At 40.8% G+C, this 12669-nt stretch overlaps 1 protein-coding gene across 1 annotated transcript in view; it reads right to left on the bottom strand.

The window, feature by feature from the left end:
* Nucleotides 1-10220, bottom strand: part of rfx6 (regulatory factor X, 6) — a 113936-nt gene extending 103716 nt beyond the window's left edge. The window contains exon 1 of the mRNA XM_069888108.1: nucleotides 9894-10220. Within this exon, the coding sequence (XP_069744209.1) occupies nucleotides 9894-10220 (327 nt within the window). The remainder of the gene's footprint in view (nucleotides 1-9893) is intronic.
* Between the last annotated feature and the right edge of the window lie 2449 nt (nucleotides 10221-12669).

The following is a 12669-nucleotide window of genomic DNA, read 5'->3' as shown; positions in this document are numbered from 1 at the left end:
TTGATTGATTTTCTTTTTATTCTCTCTGTATTGCACAGTTTGTGTACATTTGTTATCTCTTTGCAGTTCTTTATTTATTTACATCTATATGCTGTATACATTTTTTTTTGCCCTATCAATTAGTGGTAATTCTGCTGCGCCTGCAGGAAAAAAGGAATCTCAGGGTTGTATGTGATATCACGTATCTACTCTGACAATAAATCTGAAACCTGATGTGTCCTTGATATTCATTGCACTCTGAGCCATGTTGTTCAGAGGCAAATTGCAAACAGATGCTGCATAATATTCTAAAATACATTCACTGAATGCATGCAATAAAAATCCTGCCTCAGCCACTTTTTCAACTAGAGTATTAACAGTGCTGCAAAAAGAAAAGAAATGTGAGGTATTTATTAACCATGTCCCCCTCTTAACCTCCTCTATTCCAGGGAGAACAGATGTGGCCTCTCTATTCTCTCTGCATGACTGAACTGCTCCATTCCAGGCCACATCCTCTTGATGCCTTGGCAACCAGAATGGTATGCAGTAAAAACACAATGCTGGAGAAACTCTGCAGGCCACAGAACAGACTTTATATAGCAAGAATAAAGATCCATAACTAATGTTTTGGGCTTGAGCCCTTCATCAAGGTATGACTAAAATATATTGTTATATGTGGATCGTGGAGGAACACGTGGCCTCCCTGACTGGAACATTGTGGATTGTGGAGGGTCACGTGATCTCCCTGTCTGAAACTTATTCAGAAGTTAATCCCTCCCCCATATTATGAGGTCAGCCATTCAACTCCCTCACCAAAGAGGAGCAGCAGCAAATGTGGCTCACAGATGGGTCCAGTTGATGTAAAAATGGGAAGCTGTTATGTTGAGCAGTGGCGCTACACCCAGACAGCAATAAGTCGCTAACTCAGCAAAGCGTGGTGGGAATCCAGCAAGCTCACAAAGGTAGCACTTCGCAATAAAATCAATGACAGGTCTGCTCCTTGTCTATATGGGCTCATGGACAGTGGTGAACAGGATGGCAGTTTGGATGCCTTATTGCACAACATGGGGTGGGAGATCCACAATTACCAGTGTGGAGTCAGCAGCACTGGAGGTACATCTGGGAAAAGGGTGGGCAGAAGTAACCCATGGTCCACCACGTGGATGCAAAAACCAACAGGGCCACAGTAGAGGCCATTCACAATGCTGCCATGGACCATGCATCACAAATGTGCACAGCCTTCATCTGCTCCAATGATGTAGATTCCAGTGCTCTGGAAACATGGGCCCACAGGAAGAGCAGTCACCTTGGGTCTGACGGAACGTTATGGTGGGCAGAGGGCTTGGGGTAACATTAACGCAAGATCAGGTTGGACAGTGATAGACAATTGCCTCTCATGCCAGCAGGTTAAACCATGGGGTTGGCTGATAAAGACACAGCATGGCATGAGAGCAGACCAAGTCTGGCAAGTAGACTACACTGGTCCTCTCCCAAGCCAAAAGAAAAAAAGGCATTCATACTGACAATGCTGGACACCTACTCTGGTGCCCTGGTGGTGATGAACTGTGAGTGGGCTGACCAAGATAAACCATTTGGGGAATGAAATACCTCTCCTCCATTTATGGAACACCATGAGAGGTACAGGCTGATGAAAGCTCACACTTTACAGGGTCTAAGGTACAAAACTGAGTGACAGAATCTGGTATCTCATGGCTGTTGCATATTCCCTGCCACCCACAAGTGTCAGGACTAATGCAAAGAGCTGTGCATGGTGACACCCAACAACATGCTCAAGGGTTCAAACAGCGAGCTGCAAGAAGAGGTGGACCATCTTAATTCATACCCCACTACACAGTGGGGTGGGGGGCACTTTCTAGATATTTAGCCACATCAGCACAGCAAAAGATAGATGAGGTTGACTTTTAGGACCCTGAGAAGTCTGGTAGGATATGGGTACATCAGCCACAAGGTCCGCCCAGAAAGTGGGAGGTGGTTTTGCTCAAGGTCTGGGAAGCACTCAGTGGGTTCTGTCCCCAGGAGAAATGTCATTATCATGTTTCCACATTAACTAACTCTCCAAGGGGGAGTGAAGAAAATTCCCACCCACCCATCTTGCAGGGCAAAGGTAACTTAACATGATGGAAGATCACCATGCAGGACAAAGTCCACTTCAACACCACAGACTGCAGCAATTCTCCCCACCGATTTTTTTTAGATTTCCAGCCATCATCACCAGCTTGTTTTAGCTGCAGGAGCTGTTGTCATGAACTATGCAGAAAACTTATAGCAGATGGCAATAGCTATTGCCATGGACACACCCTCACAGGAAATTCAAACTTGACAATGTTTACAACCTTTTTCATGGACCTTTTAATTATAGCCTTTGTAATGGACCCTTTTAAGTAAACCCTGAGCTGTGGTATATACATTTCACTAAAATCTTTCATCTTAGTTAACTATTATCAATTTTTCTTCATTTTAAAAATTACAATGTTGTGTAATGGGTTTGTATTAACATTTAATTTAATGTGAAACTGTTTCTTTTATAAAAATGACTTAGTAAATTATGGAATTAAAATATTGTATCTGTATTCTTAGTAAGTTAGCTGTGGGTTGGTACAGGGTTACACATAGGACACAGCACAATTATAGACAACCATTGTTTTCTGAGAAGAGTGTTCATTCTTGGAGTCGACGTATCTGGGACAGACAGAGCTAATGGATTTCAAATGGGTCTTAATTGTTCAAGAACTGCTGAGGAAGCCATCCATTTTTAATCAAAGCCACTTAAGCCTTTTGAACACAGATGAGGTCATGGAATGAATATGGAATGGTTTTGATAAAGGAACAGAATTTTGGTGGAAATAAAATTGATGGTCATGTGTTTTCCAAGAATTGGGACTCACTTCATTGATGTAACGGTCATATGATTTGGAGAAATATATTACCAAATTTAGAATTTTGAGATCAGTTTTGGAACAATTCAGTGTGGAGAATACGGAAGTCAAAACCCCTGTAACACAGGTGTTGAAACCTTGTGACAAGGTTGAGTTACAGTAACCAGAATTAGTGCTGCTGTTGTCTGTTACTCCTGGGAAAAGGGGAACACAGAATCTGTAGCTTTTGAAATAAGGAAGACCATTTTGCTGTCTCTACAGAGACAGAAATTTTACAGATTTCTACTGAGTATATTTTTGTGTAACTACTTCATTTAACCCTTGTCTGGTTTGTGATTTCCTCATGGAAGAAGATAACCACGTTCTTTTAACCCTTGTTTGGGTTTGTGAATTAATTGTGGAAGAAAATAACCATATTGTTAGTAAAAAGAGCCTCTAGATATTATGTTTAAAAGTGCTTTATAATTATTTCTGAACTGAGAAAACTAAAATGATGCTAAAGTTTTAAAGATTGACTTTTCAGAGGGGGACTTTAGTTACACACACACACACACACACACACACACACACTTACATTTGAGCATAGTGGGGTTATGTTTACAGTTAAGTAAGTTTAGAGATAAGTAAAAATGTAATGTTGTTAATAGTTTAATAAAAAAACTATTATTTTGAATTTACCATTGTCTGATGAATTTTCCATTGCTGTTCCTGTGTTAGTGCTATCAAAGTCCCTTTAGTCCCAAAAATAATTGAAAGGGTTGTTAGTTCTTAACAGTTGCAGATCAGCAACTGTTTGTATATACATTTGTAACCATTTGGCAATGACAGTGTTTCCCCAGTCATCCCATTCCTCATGGGGTGGGTGCTTCAGGAACCTTAATTGAAAACCTACTAATTTACAGTCCAGACTTCCCCTGGTTATGGTTACAGAGAACCTCATAGGCATATGTGATACCCATTTAATAGGAATGAGAGCAGGAATAGGATCTTGGTGTCAGACACCAGCCCAGAAAAATGGGGGGCTCCCACAACCATATGGGTGCACACTGGATGCAAGCCTGCCGGCCAGTCTCCTGCTTCACCATGGATAGAACAGCAATGGGCATCTGGGCTCTGTGCCAAAATATAAAGCCAAGGTGGTGGATGCAATAGCCAAAAGAGAGCTTTGGCACTCTATGGATGATCTTGCACTGCCTACTCACAGACATTGATGGTAAACATGCACATATATGCCAACTAAGGCAGAGAAACCAGGCCTGCGAGTCAGTGAACCAACAATTTTTCTTTCTTTCTCTTCCCTCCCTTCTCACACTGGGGACCAGTTCTTACAGTACTTTGCTCCATTAGGAACACAACCTTGTATGGTTGGGTGGTGGGGGGAGGGAGCTGGTGAGGCATTGTCATTGAGTTTGATAATGTGCCTTGTAATAGAATGTGTTTGATTTAGAAAATTAATTCGTATAGGCTAATATTGAGTTAACTAAATTTGGTGGGAAGAAGATGGAGCAATTTATTTATAAATGAAATTCTAAATTACTATTGATTTATAATTCAATTATTTTGAGACATTTAATTGAATTATGTAGTAATGATAAATGAGGAAATAGGTACACATGAGAAAATCCTTGTATTAGAATAAACTTTTTCCTTTTACTCTTAATAATCAACTTTTGAAAATATGGGATGAAAGGAATTAAACTGTACAAGATTGCTATGAAGCTGATTATTTTATTACCTTTCAAAGAATGAAAGAAAAATATGAAATACCACAAAGTACTCTTTTTTGTTATTATCAAGTTAGAGCTTGATGATTGGATAATTTTGGAGATGCTTTAAAGTTACCAAGGTAGTCAAAATTTGAAATTCTATTTATAGAAGGTAGGAAGAAAAATATTCTATTAGAAATATATTCATTATTACAGAATAAAATGCCTAATATAGATTTGCATAAGTCTAGATTAAAGTGGGGAAATAATTCAGAATAGTGTGACAGAATATGTTGTATTTTATATTATATTAAGATATGATTTGAGAAGATAAAGTGTGGCAGGGGTTTTAGTCTAGGTCACATACAAACACTTCAAAACAGATCTCATTTAAAATACTGGAGTTCTGCTCAAGCCAGACAGTCTGAATCCAAATACCTTTGCAGATGCTTTGAGGAGTGCCCAAGGGAATTCATTAATGGATTGTTGTTTTGAAAAGCAACAGATGAAAGAACTCATCAGAGCCACAGTTTTGTCTGAGTGCTGCTTGCTGTTCTAAGAGGGTCATGTGGTTTTGCAAGCAGAGAGAGTAAAACAGTTTTTCTCTGAGAGAGAGAGAGAGAAAATTCAGTTCAGTAGCTGCAGATGGGACTGGAACAGGACAAGCTGACAAGGTCAAGGTCCATTTTGAAGCCTGTTCAAAGCCCTTGTTGTCCATACAAGAGGAGAGAATTGGCTGCCTAATGTTTCACTTGAAATAAGGGAAACAAAGGAACTCTGTGGTGACCTGAAAGAAAAAGGTTATCATCTGGAAAAACCTGATAGGTTTCTTCAGCAAGACACTGAAGTGGCTGATCGGAGGGGATCATCTTATGTCCTGGAACAACAAATCTCTATCTGAAAACTGACAAGAACCTTCCTGAGCAGTAACCATTTACCCTTCAAGCAACAAAGCCTAGTGAACTTCATAATGTTAAATTCTGTGCATAGTACAGGAATTGCCTGCAACCAGTGAACTTGGAGGAGTGAGAAGTGAGATTGGACAGCAAATCAAAGAACTTTTCTAAACTTACGCACATATTACATACACATGCGCTTAGAATTAAAAGTGAGTTAAGTTAGGTTAATGTTACAGAGTTCTGTGTTGTGTATTGGTCTTTGTGTTGTGTGGTTTTGTGTTGAAAAGTGACAGTTTGCCTTAGAGAGCCAAGGTGAAGGTGGACTGCTGAGAGAGTTGGAGATGGACTGAGCATGTGCAGAAAATTATCTAAAAATTTCTGGACTTGGATGATAAACCACCACTGGGTGGTGCTGTGGAGTGGAAGGAGGCACAAAGCATGAGTCATTGTCTGGAAGACAGTTTAGAATGTTGGGATTTCAAAAAGGGAGGAACATTCCGAAGACAGCCAGAAGGATCCGGACCAAGCGATTGTTTTTCTCTCTGCAAGCAACACACAAAGACAACTTTGAATTTTGTGCTCTCTCTCTCTCAAAGATCTTTTGCTTCAGTTTACCAAACAAACTGAATTTTTTTTATGATCTTTGCTTCGGTTGAGATCGAAGTTTTATGAGTCTTGTGTGTTTTGTGTCTAAGTTTTTCTGTGGGTTGGTTGGAAATATAACTTAGAATTTAATTCCATATGTTATATTTAGGCTGGGGAATTTATTAGTTTTACACTGTTATAGAAATTTGCATAGTAACCAGTGGGCATTGTTATAAAAGGGGGGGGGGGGGATTTTGAATTAAAGTTTGAAGGGAAATTTTTGTAAATAAAGTAATTATTCATCTTTACCCCTGTGTGATATGCCTTCTTTGTGGTTGCTGGTTTGATCTTGTAACATAAAGTATGTTAATAGTGATAAGTTAAAGTATGATCCTATATTCATGTTTAAAGGTAATTAAAAACAACTTTTATTTAAGTAACCATTTTTCTTTGTGAATATCTATTGCATATTTGAGATTAGCCTTGGCTTTAGCGAGAAAATGTCTTGCGATTACATGGAAAAATTAGATTGATTTAAGTTTGCGACATTGGCATATGGAATTGAGATCATGTATTCCATTGAAAAAGATAACATATAATTATCTTTTTTATCGGAAAATGTGGAGCCCTTATTTGGATTATATGTGTTTAAAGTTTTGAACTTTTTATGGCCCGTTGTGGAGGTATTACCCTATTCCGTGGCATTTAATTATGTTACTGATGGGTGTATCTTCTTTTTTTCTTCTATGTTTCGGGTTGGGGGTAGTAGGGAGAGCGAAGGATTGGATGGAAGAGTATTGGAGTGGATGGGAGGGAGTGGGGAGGAGTGATTGGATATATACCGCATCATATTTTATATATGAATTATTATATTTGAAAATATTTGAATGTAATGTGGCTCAAAATTTTAAATAAAATATACATCTATCTACTTGTTTTGCATTGTTTTAGACACATTTTTTATAGTTTATAACATGTTACTTAGATTTTACAGTTTAGTGACCAGTTATTCATTGTGTTTATAATGATTGCCAAGTGATGCGAACTTCCGAGTGGTGGATAGTAGAGGAATAGGTGGCCTCCCTGTCTGGGACGTCATGGATTGTGGAGTTTCACATGATCTCCTTGTTGAAATTTATTTGGACGCCACATTACCTTGCAATCAAGGTTGGATTCTGGTTACCCATTAGTGCACACCTTGCCATTGGATATTTGAAATGATTCAGTGTCATCATTGCGAAGATGCCAAATTCAGAATAATATAAAACATTGATGTATACCACATTTCTTTCTCTCTGCCTCTTGGTCAACAACTCCACCAATCTTTCTGCAATCAATAAAGTTACTGATAATATCTTCCACATCCACTTCCAACGTGTAATCTTAATAGGAGAGGACAGAATTTGCCTGTTTATGGAATCCACAAGAAATCCTTAAAATGCCTTGACTAAACAAGTTAAGGCCTAAATGCAATCTATATTTGCAAAACATAAGTTTTGTATAATACGGAGAAAGATTGCGTAGACTGGGACTTTATTCATTGGAGCGTAGAAGGTTGAGAGGAGATTTGATAGAGGTATTTAAAATTATGAAGGGAATAGATAGAGTAGATGTGAATAGGTTCTTTCCCCTGAGGGTAGGGGAGATTGGAACAAAGGGTCATAAGTTAAGGGTTAGGAGGCAAAACTTTAGGATGCTTCTTCATTCAGAGAGTAATGGCTGAGTGGAATGATCTTCCGGAAGAGGAAGTTACGGCAGGGTCAATTCTGTTATTTAAGAGGAGGTTAGATGAGTACGTGGACATGAGGGGGTTGGAGGGTTACGGGCAAGGGAGTGAGTACGTGGAACTAGTGGAGTTTCACGTAGATCAGTGCGGACTAGAAGGGCCGATATGGCCTGTTTCTGTACTGTAAATAGTTATATGGTTAACATATTCTACTGTCTTAAATGCCCAAATATGTTGACCTCTGATATTTCTTTTCTATGTATAGTCATTTTTACAGCAATAGTTTACATTTAAAGGAGTTATTTTCCACCCTCGCCATCCAGGAAGGAAACATGCCTTCCAATCGGACATATTTGAAATTCCAGCACAGACTGCACATTATTTTATTTTATTTGACCACCTTTTTGGTTCTGGCTGGAGAACCCACATTCTAAGACCAAATTATGAAAATGTCTGCAAACTCTGCATGTAATTTTATTTTATTTGACCACCTTTTTGGTTCTGGCTGGAGAACCCACATTCTAAGACCAAATTATGAAAATGTCTGCAAACTCTGCATGTAATTTTATTTTATTTGACCACTTTTTTGGTTCTGGCTAGAGAACCCACATTCTAAGACCAAATTATGAAAATGTCTGCAAACACTGCATGTAATTTTCATTGGTAGTAATGTTGTAGCATGTGATCTCAGCATGCACGCTTCCCAACCGGAAGCACAAATGGAGAATTTTTAAACTCTTTCGCCATATGTTTGCTAAATGTTTTAACTGGAAGATTCCTCAGTCTCTTTAGCATAAAATCGTAATGCAAGCAACTGTTCTGAAGATCTTTCAGCAAAGTTACAGTTGTTGATCAACAAGATTCTTATGGGAATTCCAGTTGTGTGCTTTTTAAAATATCCTTTGAACATGTGGTCCTGTAAAGTACATGGGGCCAAAAATTGGGTCACAATTTGCTTCTATGGGCAGTGAAAACCCACAAGGACATTTTTGCCTCCCATTTTCAATCTCACTGACCCTTGGAGTGTCATTTTCAGTCATGGTATCATAATGGAGAGTTTTAGATTCAACTGGATTAAAAGGCCTCCATATTTATCAAATGAATTTGGGGAAGAGGGGAGAAGCAAAACAGTGGTGCAGGATAAATGGCCTCCTCAATACCAGAGTTCCACAAGGCGATGCACTCAATCCTCTATTATACACCCTCTACAGTCACTAATACCATCATAGTTCCAACTCCAATTGAAACATTGGCGGATGACATCACCATTATTGGAAGGATCTCTAATAATGACAAAACAGAGTACAGAAGAGAGGTAGAGGGCCTTGTGACATGGTGCAAGAACAACAACCTTTCCCTTAATATCAGCAAGACCAAAGAGCAAGTTATAGACTTCCCGTTGGAGGGGTGGTAAATAAAGCTCACTCCCCTGTCCACATCAATGTTGCTGAGGTGGAGAGAGCAGAGAGCTTTAAGATCCTAGGGGCACTCTAATGCCTTGTCCTGGTCCATCCACATTGATATAATGGCAACAGTGTCTCTACTTCCTCAGCTAAAGTCTGAGGAAATTTGGCATGTCATTCATATCCCTTAAAAATTTTGAATAGTGCATTATTGAAAGCATCGTATCAGGGTGCATTAATATGTGGTAGGGGAACTGTTCCACCTAAAACTGCAAGAAACTGCACAGAGTTGTGAATGTGGCCCAGTCTATCATACACAACACTTCCCTCCACATAACTCCTGCTGCCTTGGAAAAACAGCCAACATATTAAATGATTCATTCCACCCCAGCCACAGCCTCTTTGCCAGAAAGAAAATACACAAGTGTGAGATCACAAACCACCTGACTCAAGGACAGTTTCTTTCTTGCAATTATCAGAATGAACTCCAAAATAGTAAAATTATGTTGTTTTTATGTTGAACAAACTGCTCTATTTCTGTAAATCTGTACTTTAGTATTGTATCTTAGTTGTTGTACTATGCATGTGCTGTCTACTGATCTGCTCACAGAACAACCACTGCATGGTATTTTTGGTGCATGTGACAATGTACTTGAAATTACAAGAAAAAGATTCAGAAATGGCCAACAGTGACCAACGGTCGAAGCCTCAGGAACAGCGATCAGCGAATTTCTGGAGGAGCAGATAGAAGGACGTTCGTGGCCGTTGGCTTTCTTCAGCAAACATCTGCGGCCTCCACAACTGAAGTACAGCACTTTCAGCAGAGAGGTACTGGCATTGTACATAGCCATCCACCACTTCAGGTACTTCTTAGAGGGCAGGTCCTTCACGGCTTTCACAGACCACAAGCCCCTAACTTTTCGCCCATGGTTGGCCCGCCATCTTGAGTACACCACAGATGTAAGGCACATCTCCAGCAAGGACAGCTTGGTGGATGATGCACTGTCCAGGTAAAGTATCCACATGCTATCGAGGGGAGTGGACTTCATGGCACTGGCAGAGGGGCAGCAGAAAGATGAGGAGATCCCCCAATACAGGTCTGACATATTGGAACTGCAGCTCCAGGACATCCCAGTCAGCACAGGTAACACCACCCTCACGTGCGACCTGGCCACCAGTCAGGTCAGGCCAATCATCCTGGAAGCTTGGAGACGGCAGGTCACCCATCCATCAGGACCAGAGTCTGGCTGATGGCCAACAAATACGTATGGCATGGATGTGAAACAGATCAGTGGGTGGGTGAAGGTGTAGATACATTGCCAAACAACCAAGGTACAGCAGCACACCAAGACTTCACCTCAGCACTTCGTGCCTGCAGAACGAATGTTCGACCACATTCACATGGACATAGTAGGACCCTTGCCGGTATCCCAGAGTTTCCGCTATCTGTTCATGATGATCAACAGCTTCACCAAGTTGCCAGAAGCAGTCCCACTGTCAGACACATCCACAGCCTTGTGTATTAGGTCCTCATCTTGTCCTAGGTGGCATAGTTTGGGTTACTGTCTCACATCACATCTGACAGAGAGGCCCAATTCACCTCCAGTCTGTGGTCCAACCTCGCCAGCTTCCCACCCACAGTCCAATGGGTGGTGGAGTGCTTCCACAGACATCTCAAAATCATGGTCATGACCAGACTCCAAGGATCCAACTGGGTAGATGAGCTACCATGGGCATGGTTTGATATCTGCACAGCACCCAAGGAGGACCTCAACACCTCTTCAGCTGAACTCCTCTATGGAGCTCCACTGGTGGTCCCAGAAGAATTCATACCATCCCCAGGCAGATAGCAGGATGACTCTGCAGTGTTCCTCAGCAGGCCAAGGGCAAGAGTCAGCAACCTGGCCCCAATTCCACCTTCCAGGCACAAACACACAAGGACCAACATGCCCAAAAACCTGCAGGACTGTGACAGGCACCTACAATCATAATACAAAGATGAATTTAGATTTGCTGTATCACATAGAATGTTGGAGAAACATTAAGTTAACTTTTACTGAATTTCGCAGGGGTCCACATCATCCATCGCTTCAGAGGCCATATGAGGGTCCATTCTGGGTCATCCACATCAATGGGGCCATGTTCAAGCTGGAGGTCAGAGGTAAGACAGAGGTCTTCACTGCAGATAGGCTGAAGCCAGCACATCTGGACCCGGCACACCCAGTCGAGACACCAGCACCACGACGAAGAGGCAGGCCACCAAAGGCTGCAGAAACAATACCGCCGGCTCTGGGGGTTTCATGTGGCGGCCCGTCGCTGCGGTGATCGAGCCGGCACTCTGGGTGGCGAGCGCAACCAAAGGCCAGCAGCCTGTGCAGCGGCACTGGCCCCAACAAGTGAACCGGTGGGTGAACGGCAAGGGGAGTTTAAAGGCCAGCCACCCCAAAATGGTACTGGCCTTGTTGCGCAGCGTGCAGGGAAGAAGACCATTATTATGCAGGAAAGTACCCATGCACATGAAACCCACTTTGTTATGCATGTTGTGATGTCAGCCTAGGGGGAGCCACGGCGGGAACAGTGCAAGTATAAAATTTGTGCCTGAGCCCTAATAAAACTCAAAACTTAACCTGACTACACTACGTATGCGTGTGTGTCTTCTTTTGAGTAGTACTCGGCTACAATAGCTATTTTTGTTTGTGATTTTCTGTCATATTTTATGTCTACTTCAAGCAGATAAAACCATGAAGTGCAACATGTCCATTGAAAATTCATTTTCTGCATCCGCACTTGAACTTCTTTCCTGCTGATCTTGGTGCAGTCAGTGACGAACATGGTGAAAGGTTTCATAAGGACATTGTGACCATGCAAAAGCAGTATCAGGATAACTGGTATTCATCAATGCTGGCTGATGATTGTTGGATACTGACACTAGAGCATCAGTTGCTGAGTACCAATGGAAATTAGCAGCATAATATTTTTAGGTCAATTGAACTAACGCAATGTGCCAGCATCATTATGTGATTAAACATGATAAATTCAGTAAAAGTTAACTTAATGTTTCTCCAACATTATATGTGATACAGCAAATCTAAACTCATCTTTGTATTAAGATTGTAGGTGCCGGTCATTATCCCCAATTATTTTTTTCAGGCGCAAAACCTTTTGAATTTTTTTGTTGTTCATTTTTACTTCTGTTTGCAATTTTTGTAAATAAGTTTATAGATTTTCCTACATATGCTGTCACATTTGACCATGCATTCCTTTAGACGATAGCACAATCTAGCAGAAAGATGAGTGAATCTTTGTAAAGAGATTGATACATACAAAGGAACAGAATCTATATGTATATTGTGAATGATCCAATTGTCAACATGCAGGAAATGTACACAATTCAATTCACTGAGAGTGTAGAGCAAGAATTTTGGCATCCTCCAAACATTCCTTTCCTATTATTTTAAACATTTTGGACAGAAA

Source organism: Narcine bancroftii, chromosome 6, assembly GCF_036971445.1.
Source record: "Narcine bancroftii isolate sNarBan1 chromosome 6, sNarBan1.hap1, whole genome shotgun sequence".
Lineage (NCBI taxonomy): Eukaryota > Metazoa > Chordata > Chondrichthyes > Torpediniformes > Narcinidae > Narcine > Narcine bancroftii.
The sequence above is the reverse complement of the archived record's forward strand: the minus strand, read 5'-3'. Positions and strand labels throughout refer to the sequence as shown.